Consider the following 24,468-nt stretch of genomic DNA (forward strand, 5'->3'; position numbering starts at 1 on the left):
CTTAGACTGTTAGATACTTTTCCTAGCTTATTACATACTCACTTGCTTATCAATCATTGTCTGCTTTGTCCCACACTAGAATGTCAACTCCATGGGAGAAGGGACTTACTAGTAGCTCTGGTGCCTTACCCAGCACTAGACAGTATATGCACTCAGCAGATGCTCAATAACTATTCCCTTACACTTTTAAAAGTGATATATAATTCACATATCAGGTTAAAGTATACAATTTGAATTATGTTTTCAGTGTATTCATAAAGTTGTAGAACCATCACTATACTCTAATCTCAGAACATTTTCATCAGCCCAGAAAGAAACCCCAAACAGTCTCTCCCTATCACCACCTCCTACCCCAGCACTGACTAGAAAAACAACAGAGAATCAGCAAATGAAAAGCACAGGATCGTCTTTGAAGAGATCAACAAGATTGGCACCATGAGGAGCGTCCTCGTCCTCGGGAGGGAGGACGGCTGCAGAGGGTCCTGTGGGAGATGCTGCTGTAGGCGACGCAGCATAATTACTCTTTGGTGGTCTCAGTTTGGTCTTGTTTTTACTTTTTAGTTGTTTCTGTTTGAGAGACTTTAGTAAGATTTCAACTGCCTTTCCATTTCCTTCCCAAATTAGGCTTGTGTCTCCTTCACTTTTCCTCTTCCTTTTAAAAACAAACATTTTATTTTTAATTAAGTAATATATGTTCATAGTGAGAGCCTCGGAAAATATAGGAGAGCATAAAGAAAAAATAAAAATCACTAATATCCCTCGCTAGAAACTTTCATTCTAATCCTTTTTAATATGCACAATCCCTTATGCTCATTTCAAAATTCAAAACACTCTAAAAACTGAAAGTTTTGCCATAAAATTAGTTTAGTGGCAAAAGCTGACCTGAATGGATATGAATCTATTTATAGTCTTTTTTATCACTATCTTTATTAATATTAATACTCTTATCTGCAGTGTTTATATAATATAGGGAATACTACCTGTCTAAAAGCTGGAAAATTCTGATTTCTGAAACATATCTGGCCCCAAGGGTTTTGAATAAGGAATTGTACACCTATCTATATTAAAAATTTTATATATGTCTTATATGTATGTGTGTTACATATATACATATGCATTACATGTGTACATATGAAATAACATACATGTTACTTTATGTCTCTACTTGTTAACAGTATGTTGTGAGCATTTTACTGCCATTAAATATCATTGGTAACCAGTTTTTGGTGGCAACAGTCTTCCACTATGCTGGTCATTCAGCCACGACCCTTTTGCACATTTAGGACATTTCCAATTTTCCAATATTATAACTAGATTAAGTATCCTTGCACATAAATCTTGATGTGTATCCCTCAGTATGTTCTTAGGAGAAATTCTTACACATAGAACACTTGGGACAAAGCATGCATCCATCTTAAGGAGGATTGGTGCCACATACAGAGAAAGACGGCCGTTGTCCCAGCTGAAGTGGAATGCTGCACTTCCTAACCCACACTCTGACCCGCGGCTGCGCTGTAGTTCATGGTGCTTCTGACGTACAGAAGTTTTAAAACTCTGTGCAGATTATCCATCTTGTCCCCGGGGTTACTGCAGCAATACTACGTTAAGTATTCAACGCATTCCTTTTTTTTCTTTTACAGCTTGATTGAAACCATTTAAACGCCTAAGCAATGCAGAACTTACTTTGGGGTTTAATGTGAGGTGAAATTCTTTTTTTCTGAAGGTAGCCTGCTACCCCAACAATGTTTATATAATTCATTTTCCTCCACTGACTTGAAATGTGAATCTTATCATGGCCTAAGCTACTCTATACTGGTGTACTGGAGTCTAATTTGGGGCCGTGTATTTTGCTCTGTTGCTCTGTTTACCTACTCGGAGCTGTCTCCACGCTCATTAAATTATCTCAATTGGGTGAAGTTTTTAAAACCTGGTGGTATTCATTCCCCATTATTCTTTTTCCTTTTCAAGCTTTCTTGGTTATTTTTGTCCATTTATTGTTCTAGATGACCTAAGATCCTTCTCCTATCCCATCAGGGAAAAAATAACTGCTGGAATTTCAATTACACTTGCATTCAATTTATAGATTAATCTAGAGACTATTGGCATCTTTACAATATTGAATCTTTATAATGGGAATGTGGTTTAACTGTCCATTATTTTATCCTACTTTTATGTCTCTAAGTAAGTTTTATAGTTTTCTTTTAATGGGTATTTTAAAAATTATTTCTCAGTTTTACTTTTATTGCTATAGTGAATGGGACTTTTACATTTTATTTTACAAGACGCTCCATTGATTTTTTAATATATTTATTTTGTGATCAGCCACCTTACTGAACTATCCTGTTAAATCTGATAGTTTTTCAGCTGATTCATTTGTTTCTTTAGTTAGACAATTACATTGTCTGAGAATAATGGTGATTTTTGCCCCTATTGTCCAGAAGTTATATCTTTTATTTATTATTCTTACAATACATTAGCTATATCTCCCACAATAGTGCTGAATAATAGTGGTGAGGGCAGACATCTTCATCTTCTTCCCGACTTTAATGGGCATGTCTCCGGTCATTCACCAACAAGTATGATGTTGATGTTTGAAGTTCATTATCACATTAACAGTGAAAAACAAATATTAAATTTTTTATAAAATGCTATTTTAGCATCTATCAGGGCAATAATATGATAGCTTAAGGGAAAGTCTTTCACTTACTGTTGTGGTAAGATTTTTTTATTTTATCTTTTTTATTTCAACTATGCATTTCTACTCGGTCAGGGCACATTATTTTATTTTTTGCATATTATTTCTTATAATATCACACTGAATTTTTCTTACTTGCATTTTAGTTAAGATCCTTATATTTACATCGATAAGTTGATCAATCTGTGGTTTTCTTTCTTTTATGCAGTTACTATCGTGGTCTGTTTTTGATATCAGGATAATGCTGTTCCCTAAAATAAAGAGGAAAATGCATCCTCTTTTCCTTTCCTCTGGAAGGGAATATAGCATGTGAACGTTGTAAAGGACTTATCAAAAAGATCACCCAAATCCACAGCATTTGTTGAGATAATCATTCAAAACTTCTGATTTGGCTCATCTTAATTATTAGTCTATTCATGTTTTTCTACCCTTTCTGAGAAAATTTTGTAAAATTGTGTTTTCTACAAACTTGTCAATTTTAATGAGATTTTAAAGTTTATTACCAGAATTATGTATCTTTCTCATTATTTTTATTTTAAAATCTGTATATGTTGCTATACCCATTTTCATTAATTCTTTTGTGTATTTGTGAGTCTGCATTTCATTTGTTTGCTCTCTTTATCTGTGCTTGGTTCTGTTTCTAAGCCTACCCTCCTCCGGGACCCTCTCCCTCACCCAGTCCGAGTAGAGTTCTCATGCTGAATCCACGTTTTTCCCACCCGCTGCGCGGGCACCAGTGCTTCTGCGCAGAATCCATCCGCTCTGCACCTCTCACTGCAGAGCTTGGCAGGCACCAGGCAGCATCCACAGTGCGTTTTCTTTCTTTTTTCCTACAAAAACTTGTTTGATTTGGTCCCATCCCTCAAGTTGCTATCAGGTAATGGGTTAATTCAACCAATAAGGCAGTGAGAGAGGATGAAAGAGAGAGACCACTGAAGTGGGGTTTCCCAGTGAGCCCTGAATCAGATCTGTCACCAGCGAGCCCTCTGGCCTCATCCCCAGACCTTAGTTCCCCGACCTGTAAAATAAGGTAGTTGGATTGCAAGGTTTCCAGAGCCGAATTTTCCTTGAGCATTCTATGGTGATCTGTTATCCAGTTACCCAAAGTGAAATATTTCTACTTAAGACTAGATTAATATGTTATTCTATCTACATAATAGTTCTATTTTCACAGCTATTTTTGACCCAAAGCAGGGAGTAGCATGTGACTTTCTAACATTCCTAAAACTGATTTAGCAAATGGTTCTTTATGCATTGGGTCCTTCAGTGTCAAAATCAAATCTACTTTGTTTTATTCTCCTAACAAAGTAACAAATAGAAGCTTGAACAATTGTTGGAAAAACAAAGTAGTAGCAAGAAATGAAAATCACCCAATTGCCAAGCAAAGCAGTATGAGAACAGGTAATAATACTAAAGGTGATAGCACAATTCTGGCCTTATGTATTTATTTAATGTCAAAGTAAAATTTCTCCCAAAGAAGATCTTGAATTTCTTACTTCTGTTTTTGAACCATAGTCCTAGACAGCAGAATTATTAGTATTTGAAATGGGAACTCTAGTGGAACATGCTCTTCTTCTAGGAACAGTATCCCCTTCTAAGAAATGCACCTTACTCAAGCTCCATATATGGTGTTCCTGCTATGAACCCATCCCTACAGCAACAGTTCATTGATTGGCCTAGAGAGGAACACATGATCAAAGCAAAACCAACGAATTTCTTCCCTGGTTATTTGGACTTGGGACCAAGAGAGTAAGGGGACTTTCCCCGGGAGTGCGGAACTTACTAACCATGTACGCCCAGGAGCCACCAGAGGCCATGAGTTCTGTCACATGAAGATTGGTGGCAAGAGAGAACTTAAGAAATTTATGTGCAGAGAGAAGTGAAGCATAGAAGCAGCTGGACAAAAACGCATGGAAGACTAGATCTGAGAAAGATTTAAAAGCTCCAAGGCTGTGAGAGAGGCACCACTCCTAGACCAGTGCAGATGACTAGCATGTCGGAGTAAATACCAGAGCAAAAGAGCTCATTTTAAAGGTGGTTAATGAGACTTAATCATGAGCGATTGCCAAAAGAACCATTTAAACATGGATCTGTACAGAACATGGAATGGTGTGGTGACAATGAACTAAGCAAAGTCAAAATGAGAAAAGTGGGAGTGAACATAGACCATGCTACCATACCTAATGGTTTACAGTAACTTTTTTTTTAAAGAAGCATTTTTTTTATTAAGGTATTATATGTGTACATATCTTACCATTGTCCCCCCCACACCCCACTCCCATACATGCCCTCACCCCCCAATGTTTTGCATCCGTTGGTTACTCTTATATGCATGCATATAAGTCCTTCAGTTGATCTCTTATTTCCCCCACCTCTCCCTAACCTTCCCACTGTAATTTGACAGTCTGTTTGATGCTTTACTGCCTCTGTATCTATCTTTTTGTTCATCAGTTTATAATGTTTTTTATTATCCACAAATGAGTGAGATCATGTGGTATTTTTCTTTCATTGACTGGCTTATTTCACTTAGCATAATGTTCTCCAATTCCATCCAGGTTGCTACAAATGGTAAGAATTCCTTTTTTATGGCAGCATAGTATTCCATTGTGTAGATGTACCATAGTTTTCTGATCCAGTCATCTGCTGACGGGCACCTAGGCTGTTTCCAAATCTTAGCTATTGTAAATTGTGCTGCTATGAACATAGGGGTGCATATATGCTTTCTGATTGGTGTTTCTAGTTTCTTAGGATATATTCCTAGGAGTGGGATTACTGGGTCAAATGGGAGTTCCATTTTCAGTTTTGTGAGGAAACTCCATACTGTTCTCCACAGTGGCTGCACCAGTCTGCATTCCCACCAGCAGTGCACGAGGGTTCCTTTTTCTCCGCATCCTCCCCAACACTTGTTGTTTAGTTGATTTATTGATGATAGCCATTCTGACAGGTGTGAGATGGTATCGCATTGTCGTTTTGATTTGCATCTCTCGGATAATTAGTGACTTTGAGAATGTTTTCATGTGTCTCTTGGCCTTCCTTCTGTCTTCTTTCAAAAAGATTCTATTTAGGTCCGTTGCCCATTTTTTTTATTGGATCATTTATCTTCCTTTTATTAAGTTGTATAAGCTGCCTGTAGATGTTGGAGATTAAACCTTTATCAGTGATAACATTTGCAAATATGTTCTCCCATACAGTGGGGTTTCTTGTTGTTTTGTTGATGGTTTCTTTTGCTGTGCAAAAGCTTTTTATTTTGAGGTAGTACCATTTGTTTATTTTCTCTTTGGCTTCCATTGCCCAAGGGGCAGTATCAGTGAAGAAGTTCTTTCGGCATATGTCTGAGGTTTCTCTGCCTGTGGATTCCTCTAGTATTTTTAATGGTTTCCCGTCTTATGTTTAAGTCCTGTATCCATTTTGAGTTTATTTTTGTGTATGGTGTAAGTTGGTGATCTAGTTTCATTTTTTTGCATGTATCTGTCCAACTTTCCCAACACCATTTATTGAAGACACTGTCTTGACTCCATTGTATGTTCATGCCTCCTTTGTCAAATATTAATTGCGCATAGTGGTTTGGGTCAATATCTGGATTCTCTATTCTATTCCATTGATCTATATGTCTGTTCTTATGCCAGTACCAGGCTGTTTTGAGGACAGTGGCTTTGTACAGTAACTTCTTGGTGCAGAGGGTCATATAGCGAATACTCAGGGATGACTAAATGGATTTGTATCACATTTATATCAACTATATAATAAGCTCAATGTAAGTTTTATTTCATAGAGTAGGTTTAGTGATTCATAATCAATCACTTTTATAATCTTTATAAAGACAGGAATGAATTAACCGTACAAGGCATAGTTATCGAGATCTGAACCTGGAAGATTGGAATTCCAACAACATTCAGATGTTCAGAGGATGGAGAGCAACAGACAGCCTCTGTAAGCGGGTGACTCAAGTGTATGACCATGGGCTGTGCCTCTGCAGGTCCCTGTCCTTCAGTTCTGCCACTCAGTCACTGCTCTCACAACTTATGTGCTTATAACTCCTTGCCCTGTGTCCTCCCCCTGGAATAACTATCTGTCTATTTCCCACCATTCTTATCTAATAAAATTGTATCCTATTTTTTAGATCCTATTCAAAATAGCATCAGTGTGATCCCTGTACCCCCTGCAGTCTGAGTAGCTCCGGATCTTGTAATCAGACATGTGCACGTAACTTTGTTACAATAGCCGTCATGTGGTCTTCAGTTAAGTGTTGGCATGTCTGCCTTCCCCAGCTGTGTTGTGCTCATCTCTGTACTCCCTGAATCCATCAGCCTGACTGGACTAAGTGGTTTCTGAATGAAAGCATGGATAAATGAATCCCCAATTACTATGTATTACAATGGTTCTAGTTCTTTTAAATTTGTGACAAAATAGACTTTGTTATCATTTTATATAGACACTAGAGGCCCGATGCACGAAATTCGTGCAAGAGCAGGCCTTCCTTCCCCCCAGCTGCCGGCACTGGCTTCCCTGTGGCACCCAGGACCTGGGCTTCCCTCCAGCCGCTGGCAGGCACCTGGGACCTGGGCTTCCATCGCAGCCCCGGCTTCATCCGGAAGGTCATCCGGAAGGACGTCCAGTCTAATTAGCATATTACGCTTTTAGTATTATAGATGGCAATAAAATCTGCTCTTGTAAGTTCATTCTTGTTAATCTACTGTCCATGTAGCATGGCCATCTGCTTACAACTTAAAAAAAAACACAAAAAACAGAATATGGTAGATGAGTCTGTTCCTCTCTGCACAAAGATATCTCTCTCCCAACCTCGCTCTAGGAGGTCTGAAGAAGGAGGAAAGAGTTTAGTATTTTTTTCTAACTCAGTTTTATGGACATATTCCTAATCAGTTATAAAGTTATGAAAGGCAAAATTTGAGGCAAAAGTGTGTGGGGTTTGCTAAGTTTCATAGCCTGCTGCTCATACCCAGCTTCAGCTTCTTGGCCAGGGCATCGATTTGAATGGTGGGGTCGGACCCCATGGATAGGAAACAGATCAGAGGTGTCCGTGTATCACTTTCTTCCCAAGTTTTCTCCAGGTTTAAGATAACTGGTTCTGTGTACTTCTCCTCCAGAGAATTGGCAATGTACTTTCTTGCTTGAAAAACAGTGCGGTCTGGGCACCAAGACCTAGAAATGGACACGAGCGAGAGGAAAAAAATTAGTCTCTTCATTTCTTATCCTGTCTCATTCTAGGCACGTAAAGAAAATATTTAATTAGCAAAGGACAAAGAGCTAACTCTCCATTGTGCCGGTCTAAGTAAGGTCAAGGTCTTCTACCCTGGGTTTCGGTGCTAGGCATATTCTGAAATTTTAATTGGCTATTTTTAAAAGCGCATCAAATGATTATCCCTGGTAACCGGGGCTATCACTTCAGGTCAGCAGTTCCTCATCCAAGCTAACACACAGGAGCACGCTTATCTTCGGCAGGTAGTTATTAGGCGCCTGCTGCACATCAGGCCACTCAGCAGTGAAGCCAGCGGGCCGGCCTATGCACACAGGAAACTGCAGGCGTCGGGGTGGGGGGGTGGGGGGTAACGTGTCCAAGTGTCAGAAGTAGGTTGACCAGCAAGCACTAATTTAATGCCATCTGTGTTGCCTACGTTGAAGTAGGTTCTAAACACAATGACACATTAAATAACGTCATTTGATATTTTAAATTACAACTTCTACAGATAATAGTATTCATTAGGCAAAGATTCAGTTTTAGAATAATGGATAAAAGATAGACACATCTATTCCAATAATAGCTCTTTCAGCCTCTGTAGGTCATGAGGTCACCATTGCTGTGATCACTCCCCGAGAGTGACAATACCCAGGAAACAACTTTTTGTAAGAAATGCGAGCTCAGGTAGGGGTATAACATTAGAAAGATAAAAATGACTCCAAAATTATCCAACAGCTTTTTTGAGGGTTTCATCTGCCCCCAATGCCAACCTTGCCCACCAATCTACTCTCTCTCTCTCTCTCTCTCTCTCTCTCACACACACACACACACACACACACACACACACACTCACACTCTAATACAGAAGCCTTCTTTAAGCTATGGATATGAAGAAAATATGAAAAGTGGGAAGGAAAAGAAAAAAAAAGAATGTTCTTCCTTAACATCAATTTAAAACTTTTGCTTCTATTTTAATAGTCAAGCCTGCATTACACATTTCAATAACGTAATATTTATGGGTTTTTTTTCTCAGATGAAATTGAATTTCAGCTTATAAACTAATTGCTTTATAACTTTGTGAGTTATATTTATTAAAGAAATAAATACAACAATAAATAATGAATGAAGTGAATAATAAAGCATATTTTTCATGTTTTTTGGCTAAAAGCACTATCATCAATACACTGTGAGAACATACCATTCCCTGCCACCACCATCATTTTATTTGCTTGTCAAGGACTAAAGAATTGCCATCCCAAACTGCATTGTGAAAGCACCTACATTGCTTATAGGAACTACTGGGACACAGTGAAGTAACTCCCTGAGGTACGTTCCCATAATTTGACAATACGATGCCTCCGGCTCTGAGCTACCTATTCTCACCTGATAAGTAAGAGTTTGTGGCAGGTATCCAGCGAATCGTTATATCCATCAGGGATAATTTCTTCCTCTGGAGCATCTTTGTCAAACCAGCTTTTCCATCCCTTCTCATTTCGAGATATCTAACATAAACAAGCCAATTAGCGAGCCACGGGAGTACATGGAGTTGAAATAATATATTGGGGAGGACGCCGAATAACATAGAGCATCGTTCTTTCTAGGCACATCGTTTTTCAAATATAACCATACATCTACCTTTTTCTTAAAAATCAATGACTCAGACAATGTGGAGATTACTATTCTCTTTCAGTTTTCCCATTGCTTTTCTCCACTATTCACTAAGATTAGGACCATGAATCAATTACACTAAATGACTGGGAGGAAAAAATCATAGACCAGGGTTTCTCGACCTACTGACATTTGGGGCCAGTTATTTTTTGTTCAGGGGGCTGTCCTGTACAATGGGAGATGTTTGGCAGTATTCCTGGCCTTTATCCACTAAATGCCAGTAACACCCCTCCACCAATTCGGGACAATAAAAAATCTCTAGACATTGTAAAAGCTCCCTGTGGGAGGTTGGGGGTGGTGAGAGGAATGGGCACAAAGTTGCCCTGCGTTGAGAACCACTTACCATTCTGATAAGCAAACCTCTAAATGTTGACCTCTATGTAAAATTCTGATAGATGGCACAATCAAAACTTCCACTTTCCTAGGGACCCCCACCCTGAGCATTAGACCCAAGGAGGGAAGAGGTCTCTCCAGGAGCTGGTCCCGGGCACCTGTTCCTGCAGAGCATGGGGAGAGCTGCGGGATTCAGAGGCATCACAGGCACATGGTGAAGCCCAGCCCTGTGAAAACCAGTGGCAGACGCTGCACGATGGTGAGCCTGGTGCTGCTCAGCGGCCACAGGCGGCCGGGTTACTTAGGTCGCGTTTGCATGTTTAAAGAGCAACAGTCAGCGCTAACAGCAAACAGCAAACAGCAAATCAGCACAGAGCAGAGGCTGCGTGCCACCCCAAGCCTTGTCCTTTCTCCTCTATTCTCCCCACTTTCTCCTGAGGCACAGAGAGGAATAGCTGCCCAAAGCCCACAATCTATAGCAAAACAATGAGCCCAGTTGCTCCAACTTTGTCCCTGGGACACTGAAAGATGGAGGAGGATTCTGCTGCAGCCCACCCTACTGCCCTGGCCCCAGCACACTGCCACTCACAGCGCCCCCTGCAGGCCTCCCCACAGGAGCGACTAGAGAGAGGGAGACTTGGATGGAGTTTATTCCCAACCTTCCATCTGCTGATTTTGACTTCACAGTAGATCTCCCAGGAGAGTGCACCTATAATGAGCAATCAGCTAACTTCCAGCCCCTTGCTGCCCACCTCCATGGCCCACTCCTTTTCCTGGCCCTCTCTCCTAGCAAATACCACTTCTGGGTGTTAAACAGTTTGGCCTGGGATGCCAGGCAGGGCCGCTGCTGTTGGAGGCTATTTTTGTTTCAGTCACTGACACCACTCAGCTGGGAGCCTGATCTTCTACTCCTCCCTTCCTTCCCACAGACAGGCCAGCCGCGGGCCACCTGATGGCAGGGCCTGATGAACTTCTGCCCTGTCCTGAGAACAGCTCTTCCCCTCACATCTGGCCCAGCCCCGGTGTACAAGGCGTTGCGGAGAAATAACTCGTGCTGCCAGGAAAGAGCATAAGGTCAAATGACAGCTTCGCCCTTCATTGGCCACATCGAGAATACTTAACCTCTTTGAATCTCAGTTCTCTCATCTCTAAAGCAGGATCAACAATGCAATAAATACATATCTATCAACATTTGAATCTAAAAATCAAAATAAACAAGCAAGCAATCTAATGAACAAAATAAACTGATGAATAAAACAGAACCAGAGGAATGGAAACATGGAACAGACTGAGGACTCTCAGAGAGAAGGGGAGGGGTGGGTGGGAAGAGACTAACCAAAGAACATGTATGCATTACCTATGACACAGACAATAGGGTAGTGAAGGCCAGGCGGGCGGGAACCAGATGGAGCGGGCAATGGGGGAGGGGGGAGGGGAGGGAGACATCTGTAATACTCTCAACAATAAAGATTTTTTTAAAATCATAAGCAGAAGTAAAAATGTAACAACATCAATACTCTACAAAAAAAGGATCCACCCCTGGTTCCGATTCTGACAGCAATTCAAGCAGCCTGTGAGTGACCCACGCCCAGCACAGAAAAGAAAGGCAGCCCTGCACCTCCAAAAGGTTCCTTCTGAGAGCCCCCGCCTTCCGCCTATATGCTCCCTGGCAAGCCACGGAGCCTTAAAGCTACACCATTGTGTGGACCCTTTTGTGTGAGGACTTGTCACCAGGAGGACCCCAATTAAAATGGCCTGGGTGGCCCTAGCCGGTTGCTCCGTGCTTAGAGCGTTGGCCCTTGGACTTAAAGTCTAGGGTTTGATTCTGGTCAAGAGCATGTACATACCCCGGTTGCAGGCTCAATCCCTGGCTCAGGTGTGTACAGGAGGCAGCCAATCAATGCGCCTCTCTCACATCGATGTTTCTCTCTGTCTCTACCCCTCTCTTCTACTCTCTCTAAAAATCAATGGAAAAAAATATCCTTGGGTGAGGGTTAATGACAACAACAAATAGCCTGGGTGTGTTTGGGTGTAGAGATCTGCGCTTTCCCGCCCTTTATTACCTGGTTCATGATTTCTGCAAATTGTGGGAGCTTACTCAGCTCGACAAGGTTCAGCCAGGTCATGTCGAGGATCCAGCGGAAGGGCTTGGGAGGGCAGGCCTTCAGGTCCAGGGCTGCGCCGCCTGGGGGAGGAGGCAGAGGGACCAGGTCAGCTCTGCTCCATTTTTAGAAACGTGCCCCCGAGTCATAAAAATGAGATAACCATATTACAGAAAAATATGGGAAAACTGGGAAATAGTCACATTACAGAAAATGTGGTTCTCCTTTTTGTATACATTTCCTTCATGTCTTACTGTTTTATTTACTGGTTTGTACCGTCTTATACAGATGGTAGTAATTCCTTGTCAGTTTTCTCTGCAAAGAATTGTTCCCAGGTGGTAGTGGTTGTTTGCCTTTTTATTGTGTTTTAACAGTCTGCAATGTACCATTTTGATATCAATGAACAGGCTGATCATCCCATGTGTGATTTTAAAAATCACTTCTAAGTCATCACTCCTCCAGAAGTTTCATATTCAATACTACTAGTATTTGTTACCAGGTCAAAAAGATGGGTAGATGGATAGATTGACATAGTACAGCTGTGGAGTTTTAAGGGAGTAACTAATGATCAAATCATTCATTCATTCATTCAATCAAAAAATACTTAAGTGTTCCCTGTGTATCTGGCACATTCCAGGCACCGGGGGTAAAGCAGAGCAATGAGCAAGGCCCTGGCCTCACAGCATGTGAACAACAGCGTTGGGTCGTGTTTTGAAGCCAATCACAAGTCAACAAGCATTCCCAATGGGACCATCTCCCACCCAGTCGCGTGACTACTGTTACAATTTCAAATCACTCTGTTGCATATCTTTAGTAATGTTTTATCAAAATAATTCCAGCTCTGTTTTTAATTGAGATTATGCAAAAATGGTGATTCTGCAACTTTCAAATCCCATTATTCTGAAGAGCTCCTGGAATCCCTCCACTTCATAATCAACACTTGGGCAAAAAAGGGGGGGTGGGGGGGGGCACAGGGCTCTGCTCCCACTCCAGCACCTTCCTGAGATGGTGAATGAGCTGAAGTACCCCTTTCATGCACGGCTCTTTGTTCCACCCACGGGGCAGTGATTCCGAGATCACCATGTCTTTAGACCAGCAACCTTCCTCACCACCTGCCCTGTGCAACCTGGAGAGGGAGAAAGCCTTACCGGGCTCCAGTTCTGCTAACACCGAGATTACTGGGAAAGCAACCACTGGAGTCGGCTGCGGACCTAAGGGACTCTGCTTCTCTGACCCAGGGACTAGTCATCCTTTCTTCTCCATTTTTCCAAAACAATGTGTTCATGGACCATAAGCCTCAAAGGCACCAGCAGAGGCCATTTAGGCTGCAGCAGCGTTTCAGGCGCGTGCACCTCAACTAACCAGACAGCCTCTCCCCCAACACCCACTCTAATACTTGTGAGCTGCGAAGACACGGACAAAGAACTCAGTCTCTGTCTCCTTTTCGGCCACAAGGTGTAACAACAGAATCTACCAGATGGGGTGCTGTGGAGATTAAATACCCGTTTGTGTGCAGAAAGCTTAGGACAGTCTTGGCCCACAGTAACAGCCAGGCAATCATTAGCTGTGGTTTTGACGTTAACTGTCTGACTTGGAACTCAGGTCCAGTCCAACCCAGAAGGCAAGGGCACACGCCCTAAAGTGTCTTTTGTCCATGGATCACAACAAATGAAAAATGACATCTTTCTAAAGTAACTGGGCAGGGAAAACAGTCTATCAGTTACTCTCTGATGCAGGATTGCCCCTGCCATCTGCTTCATGCTTCACCGTGTCTGACACTGTCCGTTGAAACAGAAAGTCAAAGGCACCTTCCAGATTCTGAAGAAAGCAAGTCGGAGTGGAGGCAAAGGAACGGTCCTCCCGGGGAAATCAGACACTTCTGCTGTGACCAATAAGTCTTCCTCCTCCCCCTGTAAGCACTGAGTTCAAATGATTAAAAGAAATCAATGATCTAAGGACCATATGTGTTAACCTTGTAAAAACCGTTAAAAACAAAGTCATACCATCTTTTAAAAAATAATTTGGTCAAAATGTAAGCCCATTCAAAACTAATACAAACTGTACAATAAGCCAGCTTTGGGCTGTTTTTCAAAAATCACAAAACCTCTTTTACTGCTGAGCTGACTATACTTTTGCTAATCAACCTACCAGACAATCCCAAATTCCTCTTCCTAAAGCACTGCTCTGTCCGCGGGACTTCCTGCTCATAAAGCGTTCGATGGCTCCCTGTTGCCCACTAAATGCAACCCACACTCCTCGCACTGGCTCTGCTGGCCCGGTGCAATCTGCTTCTCCCTGGCTCTCAGCTAATGAAACGGGGGCACAGATGTGTTCTCTCCACAACTCCGATGTGCAGCCTTCTTTTTTTTTCTGCGTCAAATCTAATTCTCCTCACAGATTCCTTCCCCACTGTGTTGCTGTGTTTCTCAGCCTCCGCTGATTTACATACTTAGTCTCCCAGAATCCCGTCTGTCTCAGGTAAGAGCTCGGTTTGGCTGGGTTTGCTGGGTGGGGAGAGGTGGCTGCGGGGAGGTGATTGTGTCATGACAGGGAGGGGCCTCAGATCTGCACACACCCTCTCGTCTCTACCAGTCTCGGTCCCAGGCTGGGATCCTGCACTGTCTCCCCTGAGCACATCCTGTGTGACCTGTAGGCGCAGGGGGCTGTCATCCACAGGAACTGGGCCTGTCTCTGGTAAGAGGTCCCTGCTCTGCAGCTTCTTGGTTTACGCCCCAGGCCTCTGGTGTGCACCAGCCCCTCCATATTCCATGTGCACACACCTGCTGCCAAACCTCCCGCTTATGCGTCCGGCCACTCCCTCACAATGCTGCCAGGCAGCTCCCGTGCCGGCGTGGCTCTGGGCAGAGCGCAGGGCATCTTCTGCCTGGATGTTTCTCGAGTGCCCTCCTCTCCCCACCTCCTTCTTCCTCTGACTCCTCTGTCCTTCCACGACCCATTGTGGACCCAGGGGCCAGGGTTCCCATTTCTTTCTACATCAGAGCTGTCTCCTTCCCAGGGGTCACACAGGCAGATGGGACTCAGAAAGCAGAGCCAGATCACCAACGAGGAAAAATCCAGAAGTGTATTTCCCAACCCGCTTGTACCCGCAGACGGGAGGCTGTCCTTAGCGGGAGGCCGTTTGCTCCCACTGCTGCCTAGGTTCCCACCCTTCCCCTTACCCCTTCCCCACTGCCCAGGGCCCCAGACCCCGAGGCTGCGGCCCCAGGCAAGTGAGAGCCTCGAGGTGACTGGACGAGTCAGAGCAGCTTTCTAGGCCTGGTAAATTCAGGCGCCTTTTATTTAAATGTCACAGAGACTACCCCTACGGATGGACGCTCCTCTCCGGAGCCCACACTGTCTCTCCAGATGGCACTTATCCTTCCCCGGGCCCACAGCCCCCTGTGCGCGGGGGACCGGTGGTCGCTCTCTGAGATCACACTGCTAGGCAGGGGCAGAGTCTGCTCGCTCCCTGGTTCCAGCCCTGCACACGCCTTACGCACCACGCGGTCTCTAAACTCCTACATGCAATTCAGACACCAGCTCCTCCAGGCTTACCAGGCCTTAGAAAAAACATGAACCCAAGGACATATTCTCATTTCCTTTGAGCTACAAGAAATACAAAGTCAAAGAAGACATTTCAGTGAGTATGCAGAACAGTTTACAACGTTTCTTATCCGGTAACCTAACCTGGGCCTGAGGAAGAAATTAACTGAAGAACAGCGGTAGAGTAGCAAGGCATGGCTCCTGCCTGCGTGGCGTCAGCTGGACGATGAGGATAAAGCACATCATGTCCCTGCACCTTGCAGCGTGAACTTGGAAATACTCTGCATTTTCCTCCCAGATGGCCTCTGCTGACCCACAGCCTTGGATGTTATTTCTATGCCCAACATGGCTGCTGTCTGACTTCTCGCCTGTCTGGCCTGCCGTCTGCCTGCTGGATGTCTCAAATCCCACATCTCTGCGTAGTAGCCAGGGCTATGGGAACGTCCAGTCCCCTGACCCCAAGCATGTGGGAGAGCTGCAGTCCCCTGCTCTCCGTGAAGTTAGATGTGGCCACATGTCTTGCTTTGGCTAATGAAATATGAGTGTTAAGTGACATGTGTCACTTATGGGATAACTTTTAAGGGCCAGGACACAATTTGCCACATCCCGTCCCTCTGCCTAGTAATTATGGAGGCAGTTGGGATTCCTGGGTGACCATAACAAGCATGTTGGAGCGAGAGTGGAGGAGAAGTAAACCTTTGCTGTGTTGAGCCATTGAAATTTGGGGGTTGTTCTTATGCTGACTGAAAAGTAGGTCCCAAACTCACACTCATTGTTCCCCGACTCTGACACTCCTAAACTAGCTCCTCTCTCAATCAAGCTGGGTTTGGGAGAGGTGGAGGCGGGGAGGTGATTGTGTCATGACAGGGAGGGGCCACAGGAACTGGGAAATCTCTGCACAGACCGGAACCTCGGCTCTGACCCCTCTCTTGGCTCTGGTCCAGTGCATGTCCCTGCTATGACCCCTCACCTGTTTCCTCCTTTCTACTCCCATCACCTTTCCCGCAGGCTGCGGCACGGGAGATTATAATAGACCCCTCGATCCTCTGCTCTCTAGCCTACGCATGTCTGCCTGAGTGACCTTCCCGAAGGACAATAAAAGGTTCCGAACGGACCACAGCACCACCCCCACAACACCTGGCTGCTCACCAGATCAAGAAAACCCTCCCTCTAGGAATTGAGGCTCACAGTTCACGCACTCCAGGCGTTTCCTTCTCATGCTTCTGTCTCTACCGTCAGGGGCCACTCAAACGCCACTTTCGTTTTTTGGAGGGTGGGGAGGAGCAGCGAGAAAGTGATTTATTAAGCTATATACAAGCGCAAAACCATCAAGAAAAGATTGAAACATTTCCCCATGCTCAAATAACCTGAAAAATTCCTGACGTACCCTGCAAAGGTGTGTTTTCCAAGGAGCTTTTCTGATCTCACCAAGCGCACGTAACCTCTCTCTCCTTTTAGACCGAACACGTTGCTCTTAGCTCTCTTATCACACTCGGGCGATTCAGCCTTGTTTTGCAATTATTTTATTCCCTGTATGAGATTGTCATTTCTCTTAAAACAATGTCTGCTTTATCTTTGTATCCCAAACACTAGCATGCTGGGTGTGCATAGCACTTGTTTTGCTGAACTGAATGAAAACACTTTTGTTTTAGTTATACTTTAACATGGAGATAAGCAATGAATGGAATTAACTTCAACTATGAGCCATCACATGTCTGCCTGAGGAACCACTCTCCTGCAATGGAACGCTCACCACCAGCTGCACTTCCCCACCCCTTGGCATCCGGGTCTCCTAACCATGGACAACAGTGACCAACCTTCATTTAATTACATAACTGAGAATCATAGCATTAACACAGACCCGAAGGATGTTACCTTGAGTAACCAGAGCACAATGAATGGAAATCAGAAAAAAAAGGGGCATAAAGAGCTTCACTTTCCTGACAACATAACTGCTCTACTGTGTTGTAAAAATTAGTTTACAGTCCGCCAAAGACCGCATCAAAAGTGATATCCTTTACGTCACATCCATATTCCAAACCCTTCACCTTTGATGAGAGCCTGGAACTCTCGGTGCTTCACTGTTCCTCTCTGGAGGTCGATCTTCAAGGTCATGAGGAGCACAAAGAGGAATTTGTGGTTTTCATACAGGCCTCTGACAGAGTATGTAAAAACTTCGTATGTCAGGTACTCGATAATATTTGTAATTCTCTTTTGAGGGAGTGGAGACTTCTCAGATCTGCAATACATTTTAAAAATCAAAGAAGCAGGAATACAAACAAAAATGTTTAAGTTGCTGCTCTGGGGGGAAGGTTGCAAGGCCCACCTGGCCATGGACTGGTCAAACAACTTCAGGAACTGGGCCAGGGAGGTCTGGTACATGATGTTGACCATGCTCATCTCTGTGATGAGAAAATAGAGGATGCTGCCGCGGGTGGCCGCCGGCCGGAACTCCTCCTGAGCCAGGTTGATCTTGACCTCTGTTTCCGCAGCCACATGTAGCTTTTCACTCACTTCAGCTGCTGTCAGCTTGGTGGTTCGGAGGACACCAATGAGAGATTCATCATCTACCAAGGATCCTGAAAAACAAAGAGGAAGAGTGTGGGAACTGTAGAACACAGACGGGGAAGCTGGAAAGCCAGGTGCATCTGTTCAGAAATCTCCCTGTTAATTTTCAACCCCATTTCTTCAGAGCCCAGAGGGCTTCTAGTCCAGCTACCACCTGATGCCTGAATTCCTCCAAACATTCCTGCAAGGGTTGTCCCTCTCACTGCCTAAAAGTCTGCATGCCCAAGGCAGCCCACCGCCAGGGGCCTCCGCTGTCCCCTCCATCATCACCCTGATGGTGCCCTGCAGTGTCATGAGCTCGCCCACCCGTCCAGCTGGGCTCCCAGCAGAGCTGCCCTGAACGCTGCACACCGGCTTGCAGGTAAACGGTGCACTCTCACTGCTGCCTTAGAGAAGGGCCCTTCCACTGGTGGGAGTGTCTCACCAGGAGAAAAACCCTAATTTTATCTTTACCCTTCCTTATTGTTTCTAATAGATAGAACATGTTTATGACAGTAAATGTGATTTTAAGACACGGAAGACACTTTGGACATGCTGAGCTAATGGCCATGATTTCTGGAAACAGCAGTGCTCTGGCCTAGCCGAGTGTTCGGGGCGGGGCCTGAGCTGCCGGAGGGCACGGAGCTGCTCTGATGGGCACTAGGTACCCTGATGGAGTCCAACTTGTGGTTAACCCCACAGGAAAGAGACCTTGAGCCAGCACACTCTTGGCCCGATCAGGAGAGGAGCACTCGGCCATCTTTCTAATATTTAGAATCCCCAGAAGAACCAAGTGGTGGGAGAACACACAGCACAAGAGATAGACAGAGCAATTAAGGCAGAAAATAGGACTTCCCGGAGCAACCGACTCAGATGTGGAGACGGCGCCAACTTGAAGGGGAAAGTGGATGTTATGGAAGCTTGAAAATCTACAACTGCGGCACCCACCAAACACCTGCGAACCCCAGAGAACCGGTCCCCAATTGGCGCAAACACACAGATTCAGAGGAGCTCTACACTCCACCATGGAAAGGTCAGATTTCGCCTGGGATAAGAAGAGAGAGAACTACATAACCAGGCACCCGGAGAAGAGAGACCATGGGGAGACAAAGAAACAGCCCACATATGAAAGAAAAGCAGGCATCACCAGAAAAGGAAGTAAACGAAATGGAGGCAAGCAACCTGCCAGAGAAAGAATTCAGAGAAATAGTCATAGGTGGCTGAAAAGAATGAAAGACAAATTCGACAATATGCGTAAGAACCAAGAGGAAATGAAGAAGAACCAAGAAGAAATGAAAAATGACATCGCTGCTGTAAAGAACTCAATAGAAAGCATCAAGAGTAGACTAGAAGAAGCAGAGGACCGCATCAGTGAGCTAGAAGACAAAGTAGGAAAAAATACCCAAGTAGAGCAGCTTCTAGAAAAAAAAATTAAAAAGCAGGAGGAGAGCCTAAGGGAATTTTGGGACAACATGAAACAAAACATCATCGGCATAATAGGGGTTCCAGAAGGAGAGGAAACTGAGCAAGGAATAGAAACCTGTTTGAAGAAATAATGACAGAAAACTTCCCTGATATAGGGAAGAAAAACCCACACAAATCCGAAAAGCTCACAGAGTCCCAAGCAAAATGAACCACAAAAGACTGACGCAAAGGCACATTATAATTAAACTGTCAAACACAAATGACAAAGTAAGAATCTTAAAAGTGGCCAGAGAGTGACAGAAAGTTACATACAAAGGAACCCCCATCAGACTAGCGACTGATTTCTCAACAGAAACTCATCAGGCCAGAAAGGAATGGAATGAAATATACAAAGTCATGCAAAGGAAGGGTCTGAATCCAAGAATACTGTACCCAGCAAGGCTATCAATCAAAATTGAAGGTGAAATCAGGAGCTTCACAGACAAAAAAGGACTAAGGGAATTTATTACCACCAAACCAGCAATGCAAGAAATACTAAAGGGTCTGCTGTAAAAAAAAGAAATAGGAAGCGAAGAAGGAACACAGGGGTAAAGAATAAAAATGGCGACAAATAAGTACCTATCAATAATAACTTTAAATGTAAATGGATTAAATGCCCCAATCAAAAGACATAGGGTCATGGATTGGATAAGAAAACATGACCCATATATATGCTGTCTACAAGAAACCCACCTCAGAAAAAAAGACGCACACAGACTAAGGGTGAAGGGATGGAAAAAGGTTTTTCAGGTGAATGGAAATGAAAAAAAAAAGCTGGGGTAGCAATACTTATATCTGACAAATTAGGTCTCAAAGTGAAGGACATAACAAGAGATAAGGAAGGCCACTTCATAATACTAAAGGGAGCAATCCAACAAGAAGTAATAACTCTGGTAAACATATACGCACCCAATACAGGAGCACCCAAATACATAAAAAAAAAAACTCCTGGAGGATATCAAAGGAGAGATTGACAGCAATACAATCATAGTAAGAGACTTTAATACCCCACTATCACCATTGAACAAATCCTCTAAACAAAAAATCAGGAAAGAAACATCAATCCTAAATGATGCACTAGACCAGTTGGAATTAATTGACATCTTCAGAACATTTCACCCCAAAAGCCACAGAATATACATTCTTCTCAAGTGCACATGGGTCATTTTCAAGGATAGACCACATATTAGGACACAGGCAAAGTCTCTTCAAATTCAAGAAGATAGAAATCATATCAAGCATCTTCTCAGATCACAGTGGCATAAAACTGGAAATCAACTACAATAAAAACAATCCAAAAAAAATCAAACACTTGGAGACTAAATATCATGCTATTAAACAATGACTGGGTTACCAGAGAGATCAAGGAAGAAATAAAAAACATCATGGCAACAAATGACAATGAAAATCACAACAATCCAAAATCTATGGGACACAGTGAAAGCAGTCTTGAGAGGGAATTTCATAGCTCTACAAGCCTACTGCAAAAAAACAAGAAACAATGGTAATAAATTACCTAACCCTACAACTCAAAGAGTTAGAAAGAGAGCAACAAGAAAATCCCAGTGTAAGCAGAAGGAAGGAAATAATAAAGATCAGAGCGGAGATAAACGACATTGAGACCGAAAAAAAAATACAAAAGATCAACAAAACCAAGAGCTGCTTCTTTGAAAGGACAAACAAGATTGATGAACCTCTAGCCAGGCTCACCAAGAAGCAAAGAGAGAGGACCCAAATAAACAAAATCAGAAATGAAAGAGGAGAAATAACAACAAACCCCACCAAAATACAAAGGAAAATTAAAATGTACTATGAACAACTCTATTCCAACAAACTGGACAACCTGCAGGAAATGGACATATTCCTAGAAAAATACAACCTTCCAAAACTCAATCAGGAAGAATCAAACATCTCAATAGGCCAATAACTATGGAAGAAATTGAAGCAGTCATCAAAGAGCTTCCGGCAAACAAAAGCCCGGGGCCAGATGGCTTCACAGGGAAGTTTTACCAAACATTCAAGGAAGAACTAAAACCTATCCTCCTCAGACTATTCCAAAAAATTCAAGAGGAAGGAACACTTCCAAGCTCCTTCTATGAAGCCAGCATCACCCTAATACCAAAACCAGATAAAGACAACACAATGAAAGAGAATTACAGGCCAATATCCCTCATGAATGTAGATGCCAAAATCCTCAACAAAATTCTAGCAAATCGGATCCAGCATTATATCAGAAAGATCATACACCATGACCAAGTAGGATTTACCCCAGGGATGCAAGGATGGTACAATATCCACAAATCAATGAACGTGATACATCACATAAAGAAATTGAGAGATAAAAATCACATAATCATATCAATTGATGCAGAAAAAGCATTTGACAAAATCCAACACCCTTTCTTGATAAAAACTCTCAAAAAGGTGGGAATAGAAGGATCATATCCCAACATAATAAAAGCCATATATGATAAACCCACAGCTAACATCATACTCAATAGGCAAAAACTAAAACCAATTCCCCTAAGAACAGGAATAAGACAGGGATGCCCACTCTCACCACTCCTGTTCAACATAGTACTGGAAGTATTAGCCATTGCAATTAGACAAGAAGAAGAAATAAAAGGCATCCAAATTGGAAAAGAAGAAGTAAAGCTGTCCTTATTTGCAGATGACATGATATTGTACATAAAAAACCCAAAAGACTCCATCAAAAAACTAATAGACTTAATAAATGAATTCAGCAATGTAGCAGGATACAAAATTAACGCCAAGAAATCTATGGCATTTCTATACACCAATAGTGAACTTACAGAAAGAGAGACTAAACAAGCAATCCCATTTACCATCGCTCCAAAAAAATTAAGATACCTAGGAATAAACTTAACTAAGGAGGTAAAAGACCTATATGCGGAAAACTACAGGACACTGAAAAAAAAACATATAGAGGAAGACGTAAACAGATGGAAGAACATACCATGTTCGTGGATTGGGAGAATCAACATCATTAAAATGTCCATACTACCCAAAGCAATCTATAGATTCAATGCACTCCCCATTAAAATACCAATGGCATATTTCACAGACCTAGAAAGAACTCTCCAAAAATTCATCCGGAATAAAAAAAGATCCTGAATAGCCACAGCAATCCTGAGAAAGAAGAACAAAGTAGGTGGGATCTCAATACCAGATTTCAAGCTGTACTACAAAGCCACTGTTCTCAAAACAGCCTGGTACTGGCACAAGAACAGACATATAGACCAATGCAATAGGATAGAGAATCCAGATATCAACCCAAACCACTATGCTCAATTAATATTTGACAAAGGAGGCATGAGCATACAATGGAGTCAAGACAGTCTCTTCAATAAATGGTGTTGGGAAAATTGGACAGATACATGCAAAAAAAATGAAACTAGATCACCAACTTACACCATACACAAAAATAAACTCAAAATGGATACAGGACTTAAACATAAGACAGGAAACCATAAAAATACTAGAGGAATCCACAGGCAGAGAAATCTCAGACATATGCCGAAGCAATTTCTTCCCCGATACTGCTCCTAGGGCAATGGAAGCTAAAGAAAAAATAAACAAATGGGACTACCTCAAAATAAAAAGCTTTTGCACAGCAAAGGAGACCATCAATAAAACAACAAGAAAGCCCACTGCATAGGAGAACGTATTTGCCAATGATATCAACGATAAGGGTTTAATCTCCAACATTTACAGGGAACTTATACAACTTAATAAAAGGAAGATAAATGATCCAATAAAAAAATGGGCAACGGACCTAAATAGAATCTTTTCAAAAGAAGACAGAAGGAAGGCCAGGAGACATATGAAAACATGCTCAAAGTCACTAATTATCCGAGAGATGCAAATCAAAACAACAATGCGGTACCATCTCACACCTGTCAGAATGGCTATCATCAACAAAGGACAAGTGCTGGCGAGGATGCGGAGAAAAAGGAACCCTCATGCACTGCTGGTGGGAATGCAGACTGGTGCAGCCACTGTGGAGAACAGTATGGAGTTTCCTCAAAAATCTAAAAATGGAGCTCCCATTTGACCCAGTAATCCCACTTCTAGGATTATATCCCAAGAAACTAGAAATACCAATCAGAAAGGATATATGCACCCCTATGTTCATAGCAGCACAATTCACCATAGCTAAGATTTGGAAACAGCCTAAATGCCCATCAGCAGATGAGTGGATTAGAAAACAGTGGTACATCTACACAATGGAATGCTACACTGCTATAAAAAAGAAGGAACTCTTACCATTGGCAGCAGCATGGATGGACCTGGAGAACATTATATTAATTGAAATAAGCCAGGCAATGAAAGAAAAATACCACATGATCTCACTCATTTATGGAAAATAAAGACCATTATAACCTGATGAATAAAAAGATAGATACAGAGGCAGTAAAGCACCGAGGGGGGGCGGATGAGGGCATGCAACAGGGGGTAGAGGAGGCTGGGGGAAGGTCAATGGGGAAAAAAGGAGATATATGTACTAATATATGTAATATTTTAAACAATAAAAAAAGAAAGAAAGAAAGAAAGAGAAGAAAAGAAAAGGAAAGGAAAGGAAAGGAAAGGAAAGGAAAGGAAAGGAAAGGAAAGGAAAGGAAAGGAAAGGAAAGGAAAGGAAAGGAAAGAAAAGAAAGTAGGACTTCCCTTGAGGTCACCTGGAAGGTGATGCTAGAGACTGTTGTGAGAGTAACGCATAGTGTTCTTCTGAGAGGTTAAGATTTTATTTTAATCCAAGGATTAAAGTGCTGTTGGGAAGTATTCATCATTAAACTTCTAATTAATGGTAGAATTTACATGTCATTAAGCTGCCTACTTCAGAACACTGTAGTGTTTGTTGATTTTATTTCCTTGGGATAAAATATTTTTACATATTC

General features: G+C 42.7%; 1 protein-coding gene across 1 annotated transcript in view; it reads right to left on the reverse strand.

Annotated features, from left to right (window-relative positions):
- The window catches only part of DNAH8 (dynein axonemal heavy chain 8), a gene marked incomplete at its 3' end in the record, with an annotated part of 280,160 nt that overhangs the window by 48,937 nt on the left and 206,755 nt on the right, over positions 1–24,468 (reverse strand). Inside the window, exons 74-78 of the mRNA XM_080664997.1 lie at positions 17,865–18,117; positions 17,587–17,777; positions 11,957–12,078; positions 9,276–9,394; positions 7,653–7,855 (exon numbers count right to left, since the gene is read on the reverse strand). Coding sequence (XP_080521123.1) covers positions 7,653–7,855; positions 9,276–9,394; positions 11,957–12,078; positions 17,587–17,777; positions 17,865–18,117 — 888 coding nt within the window. The remainder of the gene's footprint in view (positions 1–7,652; positions 7,856–9,275; positions 9,395–11,956; positions 12,079–17,586; positions 17,778–17,864; positions 18,118–24,468) is intronic.

Source organism: Plecotus auritus (genome assembly GCF_963455305.1).
Source record: "Plecotus auritus genome assembly, chromosome: 4".
NCBI classification, from domain to species: Eukaryota; Metazoa; Chordata; class Mammalia; order Chiroptera; family Vespertilionidae; genus Plecotus; species Plecotus auritus.